We start from the raw sequence: 22818 nt of genomic DNA on the forward strand, positions 1-22818 counted from the left end.
GTTTAAACATGACTTTTCAAAATGCCTTCGTTGCAACATCGGTACATTGTTACAAACTCCATCACAGGGTGACTCCAAGCAGCAAGTTTGTTTGCAATCATCTAACAATAACCTACATTATGTAATGACATACATGAAATACATAAGCAATATTTCTGAGTGCAGACTATTCTTGTGTTTGCGCCTGGGGCAATTACTATAGCAGAAGTGCAGATAATAAGTGAAGTGTGTGCGTATGTTTCTGAGAAAGTACCCACCCTCCATCTCGGTCCCAATCATACACCTCCACTTTTATGCTCCTGAAAGAGAAAGAGAGAGATAGAAACTCCATTTGAAAAAGTAATTAATGTGTATGATTGAAAATCTCCGCTGTTTAAAAGAGAGGTGCTCATCTGTGAAAGAGGATGGTCTGGCTCTAAGAGGGTGTGCTCTCAGAAAGGTGTCTGCGTTTGGGATTCAATGTACTAAGGGAGTGAACATTAAGGGTTACATAGAGAAAATTGGACCTCTCTGGAATGAAAATGGGTGGCCTTCCCTTCAGCAAAATATATTTGACCTAAACCCTCCTTGAACGCTTGAAAACAAAAAACAAAGTGGATAGCAGAGAACATGTCTACCGATTACCCTCAATTCTTGGACAGACCAGTTTTAGAAACTGTTCTTCGTCTTGTAAGCGTTACATGGCATCGCAGGAACTTTGATAGCGCACAGGGCTGCGGGCCAGATGGTTGTGGGTTCACAGACCACCGTGGACAAGAGTAGGGGTGGAGAGATCTCCTTAATAGTAAAAGCATTACATGAATCTATCATCGTATTAGCAGGTCTGAGAAAAAAATGCCTTTTATAAACATTTCATACAATTCTTCGTAATTTTACATATTAGCGTAATCTTTTTTTAATACCAAACAAATGACCGAAATAACAAACAAAGACAAGCACAGAGAGATAAGCCTGCATGTTCATTTTATCATATTTCTCCAATGCCAAATCTGTGTGCATTGTTTGTAAAGAAACTGTCCGTATGCAAATAATTCAATCTGAGAAGTCAAAAGTTAGGTCTACCTTTCCACCCCAGACAGAGTCGGCCTACCGACACAGAAAAATGTAAGCATTAACTGCTGGCTACTCGTCTTCGTGGCTTAACCCAACGAGAAGGTCACTTCTTTTCTCTCTAAAGGATGTCTGTATTTAAACATATTCTATTGTACAGAAAATGAATACCGGTAGCTTAATTGATAGTGACAGAATTAGATTACTTCCCAAGCGAAGTCAACCTCTGAATAGCAAAGAAACTAATCAAGGATATTCCCATATGCATCAGTCACGTCTTTCCTGGGCATTTTAAAGATTGTTTATAGCATAACGCATCGCGGACCAAAGCGCAATTATAGATCACTTTATATCTTACGCTAACAAAGGGTAGGACTGTTTTTTTGTTGACATTTTCTCTAATAAAAGGTAGGCCTCGGGCATACCCTCTCATGCCACCTCAATTTGCGCCTCGGTTTTAATATAACAACCCTTCACTGACATGGAGGTAAGCTATTTAAAGAGTGAATGGCGGGTGGAGGAATTCACAGACAAATCGATAGACATAGCAGCCTATAGCCTAATTTTGTCTGTCAAACAGGTAGGCCTACCTCTTAGTTCCTAAATAGGAAGAAATAGGCTCCAACACAAAGCCCTCTCGTCTCTATTTTCATTGCGCATTAGAGTGCTGCATTCCTCAACAATGACATGAATATAAACACATTCATAATAACACTAGAGGAAAATTGTGTTATGAATGTGACATTCTGCGTCATGGATGTGACAGCGTGCCAAATTTCATTCTAGATCATTAATGACAGATGTTTTATTTAAAATATTATATAATCACCTACTGAGTAATCGAATAAAATATACAAGACTGAAACATAGTTCAAAGTTTTTTTATAAGCTCATGCTTTGTATTAATCTCACACCCTTTAGTCTGCCAAATGCAGGCTCTATGAAATGGTACCTCCTCCCATTTGTCCAAAAAAATGACATGGACTGGACAAATAGACCTGCAGCCACCCAAGCCTTGGCTGGCAAGATGTAGATGTTACCGGTCCCAAAAACTGCCTGTATACCAAAAATGAGGAATACTTTCCTAATTGTGCTCAGAACAGCCTCAATTCGTCGGGGCATGGACTCTACAAAGTGTCGGAAGCGTTCCATAGGGATGCTGGCCCATGTTGACACCAATGCCTCCCACAGTTGGCTGTCAAGTTGGCTGGATGTTTCTTGGTTGGTGGATCATACTTGATACACATGTGAAACTGTTGAGTGTGAAAAACCCATCAGTGTTGCAGTTCTTGATACAAACCGGCGCGCCTGGCACCTACTACCATACCCCAATCAAAAGGAACTTACATTTTTTGTCTTGCCCATTCACCCTCTGAAGGGCACACATACACAATGCATGCCTCAATTGTTCCGAGGCTTAAACATCCTTCTTTAATCTGTCTCCTCCCCTTCATCAACACTCATTTGAGGTGGATTTAACAATGACATCAATAAGGGATCATGGCTTTCAACTGGATTCACCTGGTCAATGTATGTTATGTAAAGAGCAGGTGATCCTAATGTTATGTAGACTTGGTGTATACCTCTAACCCTAGACTCAGGGATTGATACACCCATTTCATTCCCTTGTTATTTAAGCTAGCTGGACTCTTTCTTCACTTATCCCTTATCATCCCTTATCATCTCTACTACAGTACCAGTCAAAAGTTTGGACACACCAACTCATTCAAGGGTTTTTCTTTCTTTTTACTATTTTCTACATTGTAGAATAATAGTGAAGACATCAAAACTATGAAATAACACATATGGAATCATGTAGTAACCAAAAAAGTGTTAAAAAAATTGAAATATTTCTTATATTTGAGATTGATCAAAGAAGCCACCCTTTGCCTTGATGACAGCTTCACACACTCTTGGAATTCTCTCAACCAGCTTCATGAGGTAGTCACCTGAAATGCATTTCAGTTAACAGGTGTGCCTTGTTAAAAGTTCATTTGTGGAATTTCTTTCCTTCTTAATGCGTTTGAGCCAATCAGTTGTAAGGGGTGGTATACAGAAGATAGCCCTACTTGGTAAAAGACCATATTATGGTAAAAACAGCTCAACTAAGCAAAGAGAAACAATTGGCCATCATTACTTTAAGACATGAAGGTCAGTCAATGCGGAACATTTCGAGAACTTTGAAAGTTTCTTCAAGTGCAGTCGCAAAAACCATCAAGCGCTATGATGAAACTGGCTCTCATTTCCACAGGAAAGGAAGACCCAGTTCATTAGAGTTAATTGCACCTCAGATTGCAGCTCAAATAAATGCTTCACAGAGTTCAAGTAACAGACATCTCAACATCAACTGTTCAGAGGAGATTGCGTGAATCAGGCCTTCATGGTCGAGTTGCTGCAAAGAAACTACTACTAAAGGACACCAATAATAATAAGAAACTTGCTTGGGCCAAGAAAGACGAGCAATGAACATTATACTGGTGGAAATCTGTCCTTTGGTCTGATGAGTCCAAATTTGAGATTTTTGGTTCCGCCGTGGCATTGTGAGACGCAGAGTAGGTGAACGAATGATCTCTGCATGTGTGGTTCAAACCGTGAAGCATGGAGGAGGAGGTGTGATGGTGTGGGGGTGTTTTGCTGGTGACACTGTCTGTGATTTATTTAGAATTCAATGCACACTTAACCAGCATGGCTACCATAGCATTCTGCAGTGATACGCCATCCCATCTGGTTTGTGCTTAGTGGGACTATCATTTGTTTTTCAACAAGACAATGACCCAACACACCTCCAGGCTGTGTAAGGGCTATTTGACCAAGAAGGAGAGTTATTGGAGTGCTGCATCAAATGACCTGGCCTCCACAATCACCCGACCTCAACCCAATTGAGATGGTTTGGGATGAGTTGGACTGCAGAGTGAAGGAAAAGCACCCAACAAGTGCTCAGCATATGTGGGAACTCCTTCAAGACTGTTGGAAAAGTATTCCAAGTGAAGCTGGTTTAGAGAATGCAATGAGTGTCATTAGGTTGATGTCTTTCCTATGAAGGGTTAAAATTCTTCATTTCCATTATTGAAATGGTAAAAAAAGGTTTAATTGAAATATAACCTACCAGTGGCACAGGGTTAACCTTTTTTGATAACATAAAAATCCTTCGGAAGCAGTATGAAGGGCATGAATATTTTATCACGATCGTGCTTTGCAGTGATGCTGACATGTCATGAAGAGTCTAACGGTCACATCCGTTACCCTTAGAATGAGTACTGACAAAGAGAGAAAGGAAACCAATTATACATCACCTAAGCCCTTGATGAAAGTTAGCTTTGCACAGAAAGTTTGCATACAATCATACTCGAAATGTATCCATAATAACAACTATTCCTCAAAAACGTCAACAGAATCAAAGCAGTCTTATCAGTCTACTCTGGCCTGCTTGGAGTACGCTACACAGTGAGAGTGTGCGTAATTGTACATGCTGAAGGCCGAGTCCCTTTATGGAGTTAATTTTTCCAAGGTAATGTACAGAACGGAGGCATTTATTCCTCTTATAACACAGTTGCCAAAGAAAACAATATGAAAGCACACATTTAACAGCAGAAATAAAACATTTTGTTATACGGTCAAATTCATACTTTCTAATCCGTTGTTTGCACGATTATTTCTATATTTAGTGACGCAACACAGTCGTTCATTCTTTATTTTCCATGGCATGCTCGCTGGCGACGTTCTTATCCCTTGCTTGCTAGCTAACTAAGGCTAACACAGTCGCAACCGCTGCAGCCAGAATAACAGCAAGGTAGCTGTTTTCTATTGACATTCATTTGGATGTATTCTTAACAATGAGCTGATAATGCACGATTTTGCCTGGCATAGCTAGGAAAGTTTACCTTCTTCTCAGGACACTCGACAACACTGACTGTTAATTACGAGATCGATCGCATATCAAACACTAGGCTAGAAACTTGCTAGTTTGTTGCTAGCAAACCTGCCAATATGAAAACCAAATTCAAAAATACCAGTTGCTGAAAACAGCTGGTCAAACTAGAAACATGTGGGAGGATTTGACAGCTTTAGCGGGGAGGGGACCGGAGAAATAAATGTTCATCACTCACCATGTTAGGTCATCAGATGCTCCTCCCAAAACATGATCTGCAAATCAATGCTAGCTAGCTAAGTTTTTGTCCTCGTTGGACCTTTGTAGCAAGTACGGTCTGCATGTGTGGGCGCATATTGCTTCATGATTGTACGGTGTCCCAATATATTTTCAAATTATCCCATTATCTGGTTTTAATGTCCATTATAGAGTTTCACAATTTATCAAGGCCACTTGGTGCTTATAATGATGTTAAGGCTATTGATGTTTTTATAATTTGACTGTGCGTCTTGACCGTGCGTCTTGGTGGTTGGGGTATTTTTAATTTGTTGTCATAAAAAGAAGCTGTTACCGTGTTCCAACACATATGCTTTATGTTTCATAGTTGTAACAAAGCCACTCTACAAATATAACTTTTTTACATATAGCCTACAGTAACATACTGTAAATGAATGAAAACGGTATTGTGTTATTCGAAAATGTTACCCAAGGCCTTCAAACACAACCACTTTTTTTTTTTGAGATAGCATATAGGAATTACACCGTTAGAATGTTGCAGTCAGAATCACTGCTCATTAGCTTGAAGGGGGGTCCCTCGAATCCCAGCAGTTCTAGTGTTAACTGGAGTACTGTAGTGTAGTAACGTAGTGAAATGTAGCGTAGAAGGAGGAAGTCACTACAAAAGGGACTATCTCTGCCATTCTCCTTTTTATTTCAAAGTGTTGAATCTATGCATCGGCCAGTTACCTGCATCTAAGGAATGAGTTACCTGTCATAGTCTCCGTTGCACAGGGCCTTGACAGGGATCTTGAAGGCCTGCCACACTGGGTCCAGAGTGTTCTTCACCACCTCTGTCTTATGGCAGATAGTAAATCTAGAAACACACGCACAAACACAATGGCTGTCAGGACCCTTTCAAGACAACATGTTGTTTATAACTCCTACTTATTTAAAAAAAGAAAATGCTGTGTAGAAGTCAAAACAGCAGCAGCTTCATGTTCTCATACGGGATACAGTGTGGCCATGTGGTCAGGGAGATCATGCTGCTGTTGTGCCCCGGAGCTAGCCATTTAAACTGCTTCAGTAAATATCCAGCTGCACAAAAGCCAAATGTGTTGAGTGCAAGATATGCGAGTCAGCTCGCATAAAAACATCTGCTGGGCAAAGCCGTCCCGTACAATGTATGTTTAACTCAGGCTCACCCTTTATTTTCCTTGCCTTTCATTTTCTTCATTTCTCCTCTCATCCTTTCTTTCACGTCCACTCATCCCTTACCACTTGTGCAAATGCTGGTTCGGGGAGGGGGGGGTTTGAGGAGGAGGATTATTTAAGATACTGTTTGAAGGTAGGGTTTCAGATGATTTCAGGAAGATGGGCAGGGACTCTGCTGTCCAAGATTCAGAGGGAAGCTAGTTCCACTATTGGGGTGCCAGGACAGAGAAGAGCTTGGACTGGGCTGAGCAAGAGCTACTCTCCCGTAGGGGTGGGAGGGCCAAGAGACCTGAGGTGGCAGAACTGAGTGCTCGGGTTGTAGGGTTTTAGCAAAGCCTGAAGGTAGGGAGGGGAAGTTCCTCTTGCTCTATGTAGGCAAGCACCATGGTCTTGTAGTGGATGAGAGCTTCGACTGGAAGCCAGTGGAGGATGCATAGGAGCAGCGTGACATGGGAGAACTTGGGAAGGTTGAACACCAGGCGGGCTGCGGCGTTCTGGATAAGTTGCAGGTGTTTGAGGGCACAAGCGGGAGGCCTAGCCAACAGAGAGATGCAGTAGTCCAGACGGGAGATGACGATTGCTGTTCCGTAGGTAAGCACTCAACCCCTCTGAATCAGAGTTGTGGGGGGCTGCCTTAAATCGATGACCACGTCATCGGCACCCAGGGAGCAGTTGTTGTGGGGGGTTAACTGTCTTGCTCAATGGCAGATTTTTCCATCTTGCCAGCTCGGGAATTCGAACCAGTGACCTTTCGGTTAGTGGCCCAATGCTCTTAACCGATAGGCTACCTGCCCCCCATCACTTAGTATAGTATACAGTATGCAAACAAACATGATTAGTGGTTGTGAATGAATCAAGTCTTAATTCGATTTTGTATGTAATAATAAATCAACGCTTGTTGTTGATGACTTACGATCCGTCTTCGTTACTGCGGTAGAAGACCAGAAAAGGATCCGATTTCCCAAAGAAGTCTTTCTTGTCCAACTTGTTCCCACAGAACTGCAGCATCACTGACTCCTAGAGAGAACAGGTTACAGATAGATGGAACAGACAGACAATAAAAACCACAGACTGGGACAATAGTCATTTTTCTCTGATTGCTTTTTCCCCCCCTTCTAATTCTTTTACATTTCATGACCTGTTTTGATTGACTGAGTCCCTTAGTATTTAGTGAATTATTTGTAGGAAAAAAGGCAACAAGTCATTGTTGTGCTCCTGTGTAGAGTATGTGGATATGTATGACTGAATAGCCACCGTTGAAAATGCTAAAGCCGTTCCATTTTCATGATGACCGTTCATTAAAAGGGGAACACTTAAAACAGCTGCAGTTATTTTTTTTTACACACGATAACCACTCACCCTGCAATTGCTCAGCTCCTCTGCTCTGACTTTGATGGTACCACACTTCTTCCCCGGAATCCCACTGTTAAAACACAAAAGAGAGAGACTAGAATCATCACTTCTGGCAGCGTTACTGTACATTTGTGTGTTGTTCATGGCTCTCCGTCCATTTTTGTATTTTATTTTAGGACACCTTTATTTATACAGGTAAGTGAATTAAGAACAAATCATTATTTACAATGACGACTTGTCCACCTAGCATGTCATACATCAATCGTCAATACCTTCCTTGACAAAGATGAGGCAGAAAGAAATTGACCAAGTAAAAATAGACAAATGAATGCCAGAACCCCAAGGCTTGATTTAGACTGGAGAGAGAGAGAGAGCAACATAGTTTTTCATTTGGCTAAATAGAGCTATATAATGTTGCTGGAATTATGCAATAACATGCATGGAGGAAAATAGATGGCAAATTGAAGTGAGTCTTTGAAATGCAACCGGGGCTCTCGGAGGCCCAGCGAGAGAAGCTCTCACTGAAATGGACTGACTGGGTGAGCAGTGAGCACAAAACCTTGGCACTGGAGGGGAGGTGGGGGTGGGGGGTAAAAGAGAGAGAGGGTATAGGAAAGAGAAGGCTGGATAAAGAAGACGAATGGCATTGAACTAACTATGCAGTTCATACAAGTCCTTCCATTAAAATGATCTACACAGTTGATATGGTTCGCTTTCAGTCAGTCAAATCGGTACAACACAGCTATGGGGAGTTCATACCCTAACGCCCTCCACTGAAGAACGTTAGAATCACGCCTGAGAAGGCCATTGAACACCGTGCCTCACCGGAAGTCCGGCCTTCCACAGGTGATAAACCCAAGGCATGAATTCATTCCTTCAAATCTCCTGCTCTTCACCTCGAGCTGAGCAGAACAATTTCACGTATTCTTTCAAAATAAACATGGGAACGCGAAATACAAGGGTTTACTTCAACTTACCACTCACACTTGAGGATGACGAGCTCATCCTTCTGGTCAATGTGTGTTAAAAGCTTGGTAACTGGTTTCGTGATTTTCCTGCTGTTAGTTAATTAATAGTTAATCTTCCGCGTGTTTAGCCTGGCTAATTGGCTGAGTAATGTAACCAAAACAACGAAAGCTAACAAGCCGGGCTCGGGTTCAAGACCTTGTCTAAATAAATAAAAAAGATACTCACGTTTTGTTGTCTGTCTCGACGCGGTGCATGCTCCATCTGCCCCCGCTTGGGTCAGCTTGTGTGCGGGACGGTGACAGTAACAGTGGCTTGCACGTGGCTGTCACTGTTCCCCTAGTCCATGGTGCGCGCAAGTTCCTTTGGGAAACGTGTGGAATTCTTATGGCTTCCTTTCACGGGTGCCCGTACCTCGGCTGGATATGAGTTACGTGACCCAAGGATGATTTGGGGCTTTAGTCAGAAAATATCTTGTCTCCCTGGGCTGAGGCATGCGAAAGCTGCCCTAGCTCAACCCGGTTGCTATGCGATCTATCACCGGCTAAGGGAGGCGATGTGAAGGGAGAGAACGGCCGGGTCGGTGGGCATGCCAGGCCGCCTGTACCTGCCTCGGTCAAACACGTTTACCTCTCGTCCCAAAGATGGTCGATGATCAGGTCTTATGTGGACGCGATCAGGCTAGCTAAACAGCTCTGCATAGCGTGCTACCCATAGGTTAGCTGACCCGTCAAGGCGAGCTAGCTAGTGTACTGCCATTGGTGATTCCTGCCTCCCATTTTGGAATTGATTGTGTAGATCTTGTTTAGCATACGTAAGTTCTGCAGCTGCACCATGTCACTGGCCCCAGTGTAGCCCACAGTGTGGTTACATCTGGGACGGGAGAGAGTCATTAGGCAGCGCACAGATTGCACAATACCTGGGTTCAACAGGCATTCCTGTCAGGTTGGAACTCTGGGTGGTCTGCCGTGGGCCATTTCATTTGGTTTACGCTAAGGTTGGCATGGGGCTGTCACGACTTCCGCCAAAGTCGGTCCCTCTCCTTGTTCGGGCGGCGTTCAGCGGTCGACGTCACCGGTCTTCTAGCCATCGCCGATCCACCTTTCATTTTCCATTTGTTTTGTCTTGTTTTCCCACACACCTGGTATTCCTTCCCTCATTACATGTTGTGTATTTAACCCTCTGTTCCCCCCATGTCTGTGTGTGTAATTGTTTATTGTCAGGTTGGCACTCTTCCAGCTGGTTTGCGTCGGGTTATATTTTACACCCGTGCTTTTTGACAGACTGTACTTTGTACCTTGTTATTTTTGTACTTAGTGCTGCCTCACTTGTTCTGAGGGCATTTGGTTTTGTGACGCGGTTGCGTTCTATTCATATATTGCCTCAGTAAAGTGCCTTGTCCACTCATCTCTGCTCTCCTGCGTCTGACTTCCAGCTACACCCACACCTTGACAGGGGCGTGATTTCATATCCCAATAGCTATGTTGTACGGAGTTGACCGACTGAAAGGGAACGTATAGTTATGGCTATAACTAATGTTCCCTGTAGGAGGGAAATGAGGTACAACACCTGTTCGGCCCCGCACCGCCCGGTTCTGGGCTCGATGAACAGCGGGCGATACTGAATGGAACTGTCACATTCGCTGTCTTCGTGGAAATGACCGGACCAAGGTGCAGCGTGGTAAGCGTACATTTCTTTTTATTTTGAATGTCGCCAACAAAAACAAGAAACAACAGAAACGAACGTGACGCTGACTAGGGCTATACAGGCCACTAACACAGACAACTACCGACAACTAAGGTGGAAAAACAGGCTGCCTAAGTATGATTCCCAATCAGAGATAACGATAGACAGCTGTCCCTGATTGAGAACCATACCCGGCCAAAACATAGAAACAGAAAACATAGAAATAAAGAAACTAAAATACCCACCCTAGTCACACCCTGGCCTAACCAAAATAGAGAATAAAAGCCTCTCTATGGCCAGGGCGTGACAGGAACAAACTTATCTATGCCTCGGGTTTATCACTTGTGGCTTCCGGTGAAGCACACTGTTCATTGGCCTTGTCAGGATTGGTTCAAATGTTCTTCAGTAGTGCAAAAACTCCCCATAGCTGTGTTGTACCTTGTTTCCCACCTTCAGGGAACAGCTAGTCATAACTGTACGTTCTCAACTATAGTCTAGAACGTGGTCAATCTATAATTTTTTTGGCTCAACTTCCCATTTTTAAGTGAAAAGAATATATCTGGACCAGCACAGTAGGGTGGGTATCACAGGGCAATGTAAAAAGGGGTATACCGCTCATGTGTAATAGTATAATAAATGCTGTGTGAAAAGTTCATGGCGGTCATTATTATCATCAAGATAAATTATCAAATGTTTATCTCAATGCCTGTTTGTGCTGTGCCTCCTAAGAGCATCTGTCAACAGCCAGCATCGTTTAGTTCTGCACATATTTAGTAATGCACATATTTAGTTCTGCACATATGCTCCTCCTTTGCGCTGCTCTTTAGTTGTAAAATCTTCCTCCCCTCCCCTGAACACAAGTGCTACGCTTTTGACTCGGCCGTCTCCATGTAAATAGGAGGTGCCACTTTAAGATACTGTGGACCGGCTGCACGCACGCGCACACACACACACACACACACACACACACACACACACACACACACACACACACACACACACACACACACACACACACACACACACACACACACACACACACACACACACACACACACACACACAGAATGAGTGTAGCCTGAGATGATTATATAACTCAACAACAGCGGCACATTCTTATATCATCGTCTTGTGTCATTCTTCTGCAGACCCATTCAGCTGCAACAACCCATTGATTCATTCTGTATATACATTTGCCACATACACACAGACACACACAAACAGTCACAGGCTCAGTCAGACACGCGCAGGCAGGCACGCACGCACACACACAAACAATCATCTCAGGCAAACACAAACACACACAGTGGGGTGAGGGCCACCCCTTACGGTTCACACATTAAGAACACACCCTGCTCTCAGTGCCTCAGGAAGAAAATAAATGGACATTCAACACATTGCATGCGTCCCAAATAGCACCCTATTCATTATATAGTGCACTAGACCCCTACTGGGCCAGGTCAAAAGGAGTGCACTATAAAGGGAATAGGTGTCACGCCCTGACCTTAGAGAGCCGTTTTATTTCTCTATTTGGTTAGGTCAGGGTGTGATGTGGGGTGGGCATTCTATGTTTTGTGTTTCTATGTTTTGGCCAGGTATGGTTCTCAATCAGGGACAATAATCATACTTAGGCAGCCTGTTTTGCCACCTTAGTTTTGTGGGATGTTGTTTTTTGTTAGCTCTGTGAAGCCTACAGAACGTGAGGTTCGTTATTCTTTTGTTGTTTTGTTTGGTGTTCTGAGAAATAAAAATCATGAACACGTACCACCCTGCACCTTGGTCCACTTCTTCCGACGGGCGTTACAATAGGGTGCCATTTGAGACGCAGATATTTTCCTCTTTGCACTAATGGTTCCCCCCTGACAGAGGGGTCCTAACACTAACAAATCTGCTTCATGATATACCAGGCCATATTGTACAGTATTTTACATTATACTGGAATACATCACTGAAGATAAAGCATGTATATTTGTAGCGCACAGCACAGGCCATAGTTGCCTTTTTTCCAGAGCGGCCATATGCTTTTATTAAAAAATTAATTTACAAATTTGCACTTCCAATTTGTGTAAGACTTCCCAGTTGGAAACTATTCATCACATTTAGTTGACAGTGACAGTGCATATTAATCAACATTTAAGTTCAATGTAAAAGTGCTGTGGTTAGATGCTAATGTTCATTTGTAGTTCCAGTTCAAATTCAACTCTAGTCAATTTGAGGAATTTCCAATAAGACTCCTGGCTCCTTGATAAATCATGCCTCAATATGACACAGATTAACATAGCGACATGGCTGCCAAATTAACGCATGTGTATTTTTAACTTGATAATAATTCACTTGAGGATGTGTAATCATCTTTGTTATTTTTTTTTTTTTTTTTAAACATGCTGAAACATCATGCAAGTGGAGCCCCTCCGTATCCCATTGTGTGAAAAACAGCAACTGGCAATAACGACACTGTTGGCATCCCATACAGTGTATAAAAAACATTTCTGGATGGGAAAGGGAACTGTCATTCTCTAAGTGAATTCTTATGTTCTATTTGTATTTCAAAAGTATTCAGACCACATTTTGTTATGTTACAGCCTTCTCCTAAAGCAATGTACACACAATAGCCCATAATGACAAAGCGAAAACAGGTTTTTAGAAATGTTTGCAAATATATTAAAATAGAAAAACTGAAATGCCTTATTTACATACGTAAGTACTCATAACTTTTTCTATGAGACTCGAAATTGAGCTCAGTTGCATCCTGTTTCCATTGATCATCCTTGAGATGTTTCTACAACTTGATTGGAGTCTACCTGTGGTAAATTCAATTGATTGAACATGATTTGGAAATGCACACACCTGTCTATATAAGGTCCCACAGTTGACAGTGCATGTCAGAGCAAAAACCAAGCCATGAGGTCGAAGGATTTGTACGTAGAGCTCCGAGACAGGATTGTGTTGAGGCACAGATCTGGGGAAGGGTACCAAAAAAATGTCTGCAGCATTGAAGGTCCCCAAGAACACAGTGGCCTCCATCATTTTTAAATGGTAGAAGTTTGGAACCACCAAGACTCTTCCTAGAGCTGGCCGCCCAGCAAAAAACTGAGCAATCGGGGTAGAAGGTCCTTTGTCAGGGACCAAGAACCCGATGGTCTCTCTGACAGAGCTCTTGAGTTCCTCTGTGGAGATGGGAGAACCATCCAGAAGAACACCATCTCTGCAGCACTCTACCAATCAGGCCTTTGTGGTAGATTGCCCAGATGGAAGCCACTCCTCAGTAAAAGGTACATGACAGCCCGCTTGGAGTTTGCCAAAAGGCACCTAAAGACACTCATAGACCATGAGAAACAAGATTCTCTGGTCTGATGAAATCAAGATTGCACTCTTTGGCCTGAATGCCAAGCGTCACGTTCGGAGGAAATCTGGCACCATCCCTACGGTGAAGCATGGTGGTGGCATAATCATGCTGTGGGGATGTTTTTCAGCGGCAGGGACTGGGAGGCTAGTCAGTTTCGAGGCAAAGATGAACGGAGCAAAATACAGAGAGATCCTTGATGAAAACCTGCTCCACAGTACTCAGGACCTCAGACTGGGGCGAAGGTTCACCTTCCAAAAGCACAATGACCATAAGCACACAGCTAAGATAACGCAGGAGTGGCTTCGAGAGAAGTCTCTGAATGTCCTTGAGTTGCCCAGCCAGAGCCCGGACTTGAACCCGATCGAACATCTATGGATAGACCTGAAAATAGCTGTGCAGTAACACTCCCATCCAACCTGACAGCGATTAAGAGGATCTGCAGAAAAGAATGGAAGAAACCTCCCAAATACAGTTGTGCAAAGCTTGTAGCGTCAAACCCAAGAAGACTCCAGGCTGTAATCGCTGCCAGAGGTGCTTCAACAAAGTACTGAGTAAAGGATCTGAACACTTATGTAAATGTAATATTTCAGTTTTAAATTTGTAATACATTTGCTAAAATTTCTAAAAACCTGTTTTTGATTTCTCATTATGGGGTACTGTGTGTAGATTGATGAAGAACATAAAAAAAAAAATCTAATTTAGAATAAGGCTTTAATGTAACAATATGTGGAAAAAGTCAAGGGGTCTGAATACTTTCCGAATGTATTGTACATCAACTGAGTTTCATTAAATAGGCACGAACAGGGATCTTTTAATGCTCAACATTAATTTGCGGTAACCTTGCTTAGCCAACAACAAAGAGTTCTCCAAGTGGGGTAGTGTATTAGGAATCATGTTATTAATGATCAATCTATTTCCTTAATTGACTGGAATTGCAACGATATTGGCCCCAATGTGGAATATACTGTACATCAATGGAATACCAACGACGCAAAATTTCAAATAAAATAGAACCCTTTAAACCATGTAAATTATGTGGCCTCTTGGGCCTGGCTTTTTATAATGAGGACAAAATAGGCCAACAATAGCAACAATAGGGTAAAGGGTAGTGTGTGTGTGTGTGTGTGTGTGTGTGTGTGTGTGTGTGTGTGTGTGTGTGTGTGTGTGTGTGTGTGTGTGTGTTTGTGACAGAACGGTACAGTACATTACTTACATGAGAGGTTTTTCCACGCAGCTTCCCATGGAGCCCACCACCTCCCCCAGGGTACAGAATGCCTGGCCCAGGAAGTCCTACACACACACACATACGAGAACGAGCGAGTGAGAGTGTGTGAGAGAAATGGCCCAAAAGATAGATGAGAAATAAACAAGTTTGATATATTTATTTTTTGTAAGATTTTCAGAACGTAATGAGCACAAATGCTATGCGAGCAGATCAAGGAGGTTCAAATGGAAAAAAAGTGACCCTGATTCCAATCTTCCTCCATCTACCTCCCAAACCCCTGGCTTAGCTTGGCTTAGCCTGGCTTAGCCCCCACCATGCCACAGCCCAAGATCATTTCCTAGGATATTTACGTTTAGACTAAATCTTTTTTTGTAAAGCTTCTCTATTAAATCCTACGAGCATATGGGATAAAGAATGACATTGATACGAGATGAAAAAAGCCGAATAATAAATAAGGTAATTTTATAGAATCTTTCGTTCTCACTGACTTACAGGTAACACAGCGTTAACACATATAGCACATACACTTAACACATTGTTCCCAGGTGAGAATCAAACCTACAACCTGGTCTTCTACAGTAGGCGCCCCGTCATGCCCTAACCAACTGAGCCATGGAAGGTGTGAAAGCTATGTAGTTTTTACCATTTGACACAAACAGAGGGTCTTGAGTATCTCTCTCCCTGCCCAATATAGTGTGGTGGCTCACACAAGTAGAGAGGGTAGTATTGTTTAGTTTTGTAAGCGTGGTGTTGTTCGCACAGGCCCTTTGGGCTGGGGCAATGAATTTAAACTCAGTGTGTTGAGACTCAAAAGAGTGAGGACTTGTACTATGCTACTGGGCCCAGCCTAGCTCTGCGTATAATACATTCACTTGACAGATGAGCTGTGTTTGGTTCAGCCGGCAGAAAGCTGCACCCAGGATCTATTCTGCCTGTCAGTGATTATCACTCCTCTCCCCTTGTCCCACCGTGCAACTTGGGCCCATTGCTCTTCTTCGGAAAGAGAGAGTGTGGAAAACAGCCATGCCTCCTAGTTGCTAGCTAGCCTCGCAGCATAGTCGTGCAGTGAAAGCAAGCCAACCAACTAAACTAAAAGATCTTTACAACTTTTGATCAAAAATCATTTTGTCAGAGAAAGAAAATCATAAGCTTCCCACATTGGTAACACCAAAGTCAAAGTTTGGTAGCAAGGTCCAGCTAGTCAAAAAGGTGCAAACGTTTGAACAGAGATAAGAAGATAGGCCAGGACGTTTGCAACATTATATAGTCTATTGTAATATGGGTTAATGATATTTGATATTATGTTCATTGATCGTTTTGGATGGTTTGGATACGTGTCCTAAACTTCTTATTTTTTAAGGCAGAAACACCAGTGAATGGAGACAGCACCTGGTTTTGTTCTCTGCACCCCAGCACCGCCTATTCACTGGCCCGAGCACTACATCTGCCCCCAGTATTGACTGGTCATCGGCCCCAGCCCATCTCACGCACTGAGCTGCAGTGCAGCATTAGAAACAATCTCCACGCAGGACCTGGAGAGCTCTATCCTGGGCCCACCTCCAAGACCTACTCCACTGGCTTGCTCCTCTCCGACGCCACAGAACAGCAGCAGAAGTAGCAGGGGTGTGAGAAGAAGGGAAAAAGGACTTGCAGACTTCACACTTAACACATCACTCGCAAAGGCATTGCAAATGATTGAAGACTTGTCCCAGAGGTAAATACAAATATTTTCAGACTCCTCCCTTTACTCTGATCCCCTTTCCTCTCTTCTGTTGTCCTTTTTCCTCCTCGTCTCACCATGCACACTGCTCTCCAGGCACTCCTAATTTCCCCACCCCTCTTCTCATCCTATCCACAGGGCCCTGGCACCTATAGCTGATTTCATGGATGAACTCTCGCCAAAACTCTGGCAGGAATTAAATCACCAGCTGCATGAGTTTGTGTATGACTTCAAGAAGAGGACATGGACCGAACCACTGGGAACACAGTGAAATGAACTTCTGTTGTTGTTCTGACATCTCTGGAGCCAGACACTAGACGCTCATTTTATTCCATAGACACTTCAGTTCATTCTGTTCATAGCAGACACTGTAATATTGTTCAGAAATGTTTGTAACTCCACTGACTTACATTTTATTCCATAGACACTTGTTTACTTGTATGGTCTCAGAAACTTTTGTATTGTGGTTTACGTTCAGAGCTCATAAGCAAGAATAAAGGTTTATTTTTGTGTGCTGAAAAAACTCTGTTGGCATTTCTTCATCTCAATACAAGGTGTTTCGATGCATTCTATTTGAACAGCAAGTGCAAGTGCTGACAATGTACAGAAGTGCCACAGACTTTACAGGCTTTCTACTGGGTGTTGTTCAATCTAATCTAAATTACTGCTCACTGAGACGTCATAGAATCAGGTTTCATTTTATTAACAAGATTAAAACTCTAAATGTTAGGCCAAAGTACTTTGGTTCACAGTGCACACAAAGAACTGGGCCTGTGTGTCCATCAAGGGGTGTGTGTGAGCAGTTCAAACAAAGGCCTTTCCTGCATGACTGCTTGGCCTTGGGTTGAGCTGTCCTCTCCTAACCACGTTTTCCTGCCATGGCACATGTCCGGGGGGAGATCCTTCAACTTGTTTAACTTGCAAGAAATGTTGCCCTGGAACTTGGAGATTGCCCTTAGCCTTTTCAGGGCTACACTCGATTGGACGACCAAGAATCCTAATCCTTGCAGCCATGATACCAAATGCATTCTCTGACTCTGACAACGAGAGTGGTAGTAGTTCCAGGTACGCCCAAGTTCATTGAAATGGACACCTGTGAATGAAAGGTAACGAGAATATACAGTACCAGTAGAAAGTTTAGACACACCTACTCATTCAAGTGTTTTTCTTAATTTTTTACTATTTTCTACATTGTAGAATTTGCTTTGCACACTCTTGACATTCTCTCAACCAGCTTCATGAGGTAGTCACCTGGAATGGATGTTAAATTAATTTATTATTTTCTTTGTAATGCGTTTAAGCCAATCAGTTGTGTTGTGACAAGGTAGGGGTGGTATACAGAAGATAGTCCTATTTGGTAAAAGACCAAGTCCATATTATAGCAAAAACAGCTCAAATAAGCAAAGAGAAATGACAGTTCACTTTAAGACATGAAGGTCAGTCAATGCGGAAAACTAAGAACTTTGAAAGTTTCTTCAAGAGCAGTCGCAAAAAACATCAGGCGCTATGAGGAAACTGGCTCTCATGAGGACCGCCACAGGACAGGAAGACCCAGAGTTACTTCTGCTGCAGAGGATAAATTCATTAGAGTTAACTGCAACTCAGATTGCAGCCCAAATAAATGCCTCACAGAATTCAAGTAACAGACACATCTCAACATCAACTGTTCAGAGGAGACTGAGTGAATCAGGCCTTCATGGTCGAATTGCTACAAAGAAACCACTACTAAAGGACACCAATAAGAAGACTTGCTTGGGCCAAGAAACCCAAGCAATGGACATTTTTATTTAACCCTTATTTTACCAGGTAAGTTGACTGAGAACACATTTTCTTTAACAGGAACAACCTTTGCCAAGATAATCCACCCACCTGTCAGGTGTGGCATATCAAAAAGCTGATTAAAAAGCATGATCATTACACAGGTGTACCTTCTGCTGGGGACAATAAAAGGCCACTCTAAAATGTGCAGTTTTGTCACAACACAATGCCACAGATGCCTCAGTTTTGAGGGAGAGTGCAATTTGCATGCTGACTGCAGGAATGTCCACCAGAGCTGTTGCCAGAGATTTTAATGTTAATTTCTTTACCATAAGCCACCTCCAAAGTTGTTTTAGTGAATTTGGCAGTATGTCCAACCGGCCTCACAACCGCAGATCACATGTAACCACGTCAGCCTAGGACCTCCACATCTGGCTTCTTCAGGACCGTCTGAGCCCAGCCACCCGGAGAGCTGATGAAGTGAGGTATTTCTGAGTATTTCTGTCTGTAATAATGCCCTTTTGTGGGGAAAAACTCGTTCTGATTGGCTGTGCCTGGCTCCCCATTGGGTAGGTCTATGCCCTCACGGGCCCACCCATGGCTGCGCCCCTGCCCAGTCATGTGAGGGTGCGGGCAGCAATCGGTTGAAGAGCATGCACTTGGTTTTACATGCGTTTAAAAGCAGTTGGAGGTGTTGTATGGCATTGAAGCTCGTTCAGAGGTTTGTCAGCACAGTGTCCAAAGAAGGGCTGGATGTATATAGAATGGTGTCGTCTGCGTAGAGGTGGATCAGAGAATCACCAGCAGCACTGACATATACAGAGAAAAGAGTCGGCCCGAGAATTGAACCCTGTGACACCCCCATAGAGAGGTTCCGGACAACAGGCGCTCCGATTTGACGCACTGAACTCTATCTGCGAAGTAGTTGGTGAACCAGTCATTTGAGAAGCCATGCTGTTGAGTCTGCCGATAAGAATGCGGTGATTGACAGAGTCGAAAGCCTTGGCCAGGTCGATGAAGTCGGCTGCACAGTACTGTCTTTTATCGTTGGCAGTTATGAGATTGTTTAGGACCTTGAGCTTTGCTGAGGTGCACGCATGACCAGCTCGGAAACCAGATTGCATAGTTGAGAAGGTACGGTGGGATTCAAGATGGTCGGTATTCTGTTTGTTAACTTGGCTTTCGAAGATTTTAGAAAGGCAGGACAGGATGGATATAGGTCTATAACAGTTTGGGTCTAGAGTGTCTCCATCTTTGAAGAGGGGGATGACCGCAGCAGCTTTCCAATCTTTGGGGATCTCAGACGATACGAAAGAGAGGTTGAATAGGCTAGTAATAGGGGTTGCAACAATTTTGGCAGATAATTTAAGAAAGAGAGAGTCCAGATTGTCTAGCCCAGCTGATTTGTAGGGATCCAGATTTGGGTGAAGGAGAAGTGGGGGGGGGGGGGGCTAGAGAAAGTTGCTGCAGGGGGTGCTGAGGTGTTGGCCGTGGTAGCCAGGTGGAAAGCATGGCCAGCCAAAGAGAAATGCTTATTGAAATGATCAATTATCTTAGATTTATCGGTGGTGACAATGTTTCCTATCCTCAATGCAGTGGGCAGCTGGGAGGAGGTGCTCTTATTCTCCATGAACTTTGCAGTGTCCCAAAACTTTTTGGAATTATTGCTACAGGATGCAAATTTCTGTTTGAAAAAGCTAGCCTTAGCTTTCCTAACTGACTGTGTATATTGGTTCCTGACTTCCCTGAAAAAGTTACATATCGCAGGGGCTATTCGATGCTAATGCAGAACGCCACAGGACGTTTTTGTGCTGGCCAAGGGTAGTCAAGTCTGGGGTGAACTAAGGGCTATATCTATTCTTAGTTCAGCATTTTTTGAATGGGGCGTACTTATTTAAGATGGAGAGGAAAGCACTTTAGCAGAGAAACCATGCATCCTCTACTGACGGGATGAGGTCAATATCCTTCCAGGGTACCCGGGCCAGGTCGATTAGAAAGGCCTGCTCACTGAAGTGTTTTAGGGAGCGTTTGACAATGATGAGGGGTGGTCGTTTGACCGTGGACCCATTACGCACGCAGGCAATGAGGCAGTGATCGCTGAGATCCTCGTTGAAGACAACAGAGGTGTACTTAGAGGGAAAGTTGGTCAGGATGATATCTAAGAGGGTGCGGATTTAAGGTTGTACCTGGTAGGTTCCTTGATAATTTGTGTGAGATTGAGGGCATCTAGCTTAGATTATAGGACGACCGGGGTGTTAAGCATGTCCCAGTTTAGGTCACCTAACAGTACGAACTCCGAAGATAGATGGGGGTCAATCAATTCACATATGGTGACCAGGGCACAGCTGGGGGCTGAATGGGGTCTATAACAAGCGGCAATGGTGAGAGACTTGTTTCTGGAAAGGTGGATTTTTTAAAAGTAGATGCTCAAATTGTTTGGGCACAGACCTGGGTAGTATGACAGAACTCTGCAGGCTACCTCTGCAGTATATTGCAACTCCGCAGTTCTATCTTATCAGAAAATGTTGTAGTTAGGGATGGAAATTTCAGGATTTTTGGTGGCCTTCCTAAGCCAGGATTCAGACACAGCTAGGACATCCGGGTTGGCGGAGTGTGCTAAAGCAGTGAATAAAACAAACTTAGGGAGGAGGCTTCTAATGTTAACATGCATGAAACCAAGGCTTTTATGGTTACAGAAGTCAACAAATGAGAGTGCATGGGGAATGGGAGTGGAGCTAAGCGCTGCAGGGCCTGGGTTAAAACTTCTTATGGCTGCAATCCCGGTGACGGGATGATATGACAATAGCCAGTGAAAGTGCAGGGCGCCAAATTCAAAACAACAGAAATCTCATAATAAAAATTCCTCAGTCATACATGTTTCTTATACCATTTTAAAGGTAATCTTGTTGTTAATCCCACCAAAGTGTCTGATTTCACATATGCTTTTCAGCGAAAGTACTACAAACGATTATGTTAAGTCACACCAAACCACAATAAGCACAGCCATTTTTCCAGCGAAAGATAGCAGACACAAAAAGCAGAAATATAGCTAAAATGAATCACTAACCTTTGATGATCTTCCTCAGATGACACACATAGGACTTCATGTTACACAATACATGCATGTTTTGTTTTATAAAGTTCATATTTATATAAAAAAAATCTGTATTTACATTGCCGTGTTATATTCATTAGTTCCAAAAACATCCAGTGATAGTGCATAGCCACATCGTTTCAACAGAAATACTCATCATAAATGTAGATGATAATACAAGTTATACACATGGAATTATAGATATACCTCTCCTTAATGCAACCGCTGTGTCAGATTTCCCCCCAAAATTACGGAAAAAGCAAACCATGCAATAATCTGAGACGGAGCTCAGAACAAGAGTCAAATTAGCCACCATGTTGGAGTCAACAGAAACCAGAAATTACATGATAAATATTCCCTTACCTTTGAAGATCTTCATCGGAATGCACTCCTAGGAATCCCAGGTCCACAATAAATGCTTGATTTGTTCGATAATGTCCGTTATTTATGTCCAATTAGCTACTTTGGTTAGCGCGTTTGGTAAACAATTCTAAAGTCACAAAGCGCGTTCACTAAAACGTGACGAAATGTCCAAAAGTTCAGTAACAGTCAGTAGAAACATGGCAAACGATGTATTGAACAATCTTTAGAATGTTGTTCAAATAAATCTTGAATAACGTTCCAACCGGAGAATTACATTGACTTCAGATGAGCGATGGAACGGAGCTGCCTCTTATGTGAAGGCGCATGGTGAAAGAATGTTCACCTCATGGCAGTGGTGACTCATTCCTGTCTCCTTCGACCCCCCTTCACAGTAGAGTGATCAGACAAAGTTCTACAGATTGTTGACATCTAGTGTAAGCCGTAGGAAGTGAATACTCATTCATATCTCGCTGTGATTTCAATGGGATCTTGGTTGAAACTCGACCAGTCTCAGAATTTCCACTTCCTGTTTGGATTTTTTCTCACGTTTTTGCCTGCCATATGAGTTCTGTTATACTCACAGACATAATTCAAACAGTTTTAGAAACTTCAGTGTGTTTTCTATCCAATATTAATAATAATATGCATATATTAGTAATTGGGACTGAGGAACAGGCCGTTTACTTTGGGCACCTTTCATCCAAGCTACTCAATACTGCCCCTGCAGCCATAAGAAGTTTACCTCTACATCACCAGAGGAACAGAGGAGGAGTAGGATAAGGGTACGGCTAAAGAACTGGTCGTCTAGTGCGTTCGGAACAGAGTGTCAAAGGAGCAGATTTTTGGGCACGGAAGAATAGATTCAAGGCATAATGTACAGACAAGGCTATGGTAGCATGTGAATACAGTGGAGGTAAACCTAGGCATTGAGTGACGATGAGAGCGGTTTTGTCTCTAG

At 43.0% G+C, this 22818-nt stretch overlaps 1 protein-coding gene across 1 annotated transcript in view; it reads right to left on the reverse strand.

Moving 5' to 3' along the window:
• The window catches only part of LOC129866705 (copine-8-like), a 97330-nt gene that overhangs the window by 25498 nt on the left and 49014 nt on the right, over nucleotides 1-22818 (reverse strand). Inside the window, exons 6-10 of the mRNA XM_055939529.1 lie at nucleotides 14914-14990; nucleotides 7709-7772; nucleotides 7263-7366; nucleotides 5907-6011; nucleotides 258-299 (exon numbers count right to left, since the gene is read on the reverse strand). Coding sequence (XP_055795504.1) covers nucleotides 258-299; nucleotides 5907-6011; nucleotides 7263-7366; nucleotides 7709-7772; nucleotides 14914-14990 — 392 coding nt within the window. The remainder of the gene's footprint in view (nucleotides 1-257; nucleotides 300-5906; nucleotides 6012-7262; nucleotides 7367-7708; nucleotides 7773-14913; nucleotides 14991-22818) is intronic.

This window comes from Salvelinus fontinalis, chromosome 12 (assembly GCF_029448725.1).
Source record: "Salvelinus fontinalis isolate EN_2023a chromosome 12, ASM2944872v1, whole genome shotgun sequence".
Classification (NCBI taxonomy): Eukaryota; Metazoa; Chordata; class Actinopteri; order Salmoniformes; family Salmonidae; genus Salvelinus; species Salvelinus fontinalis.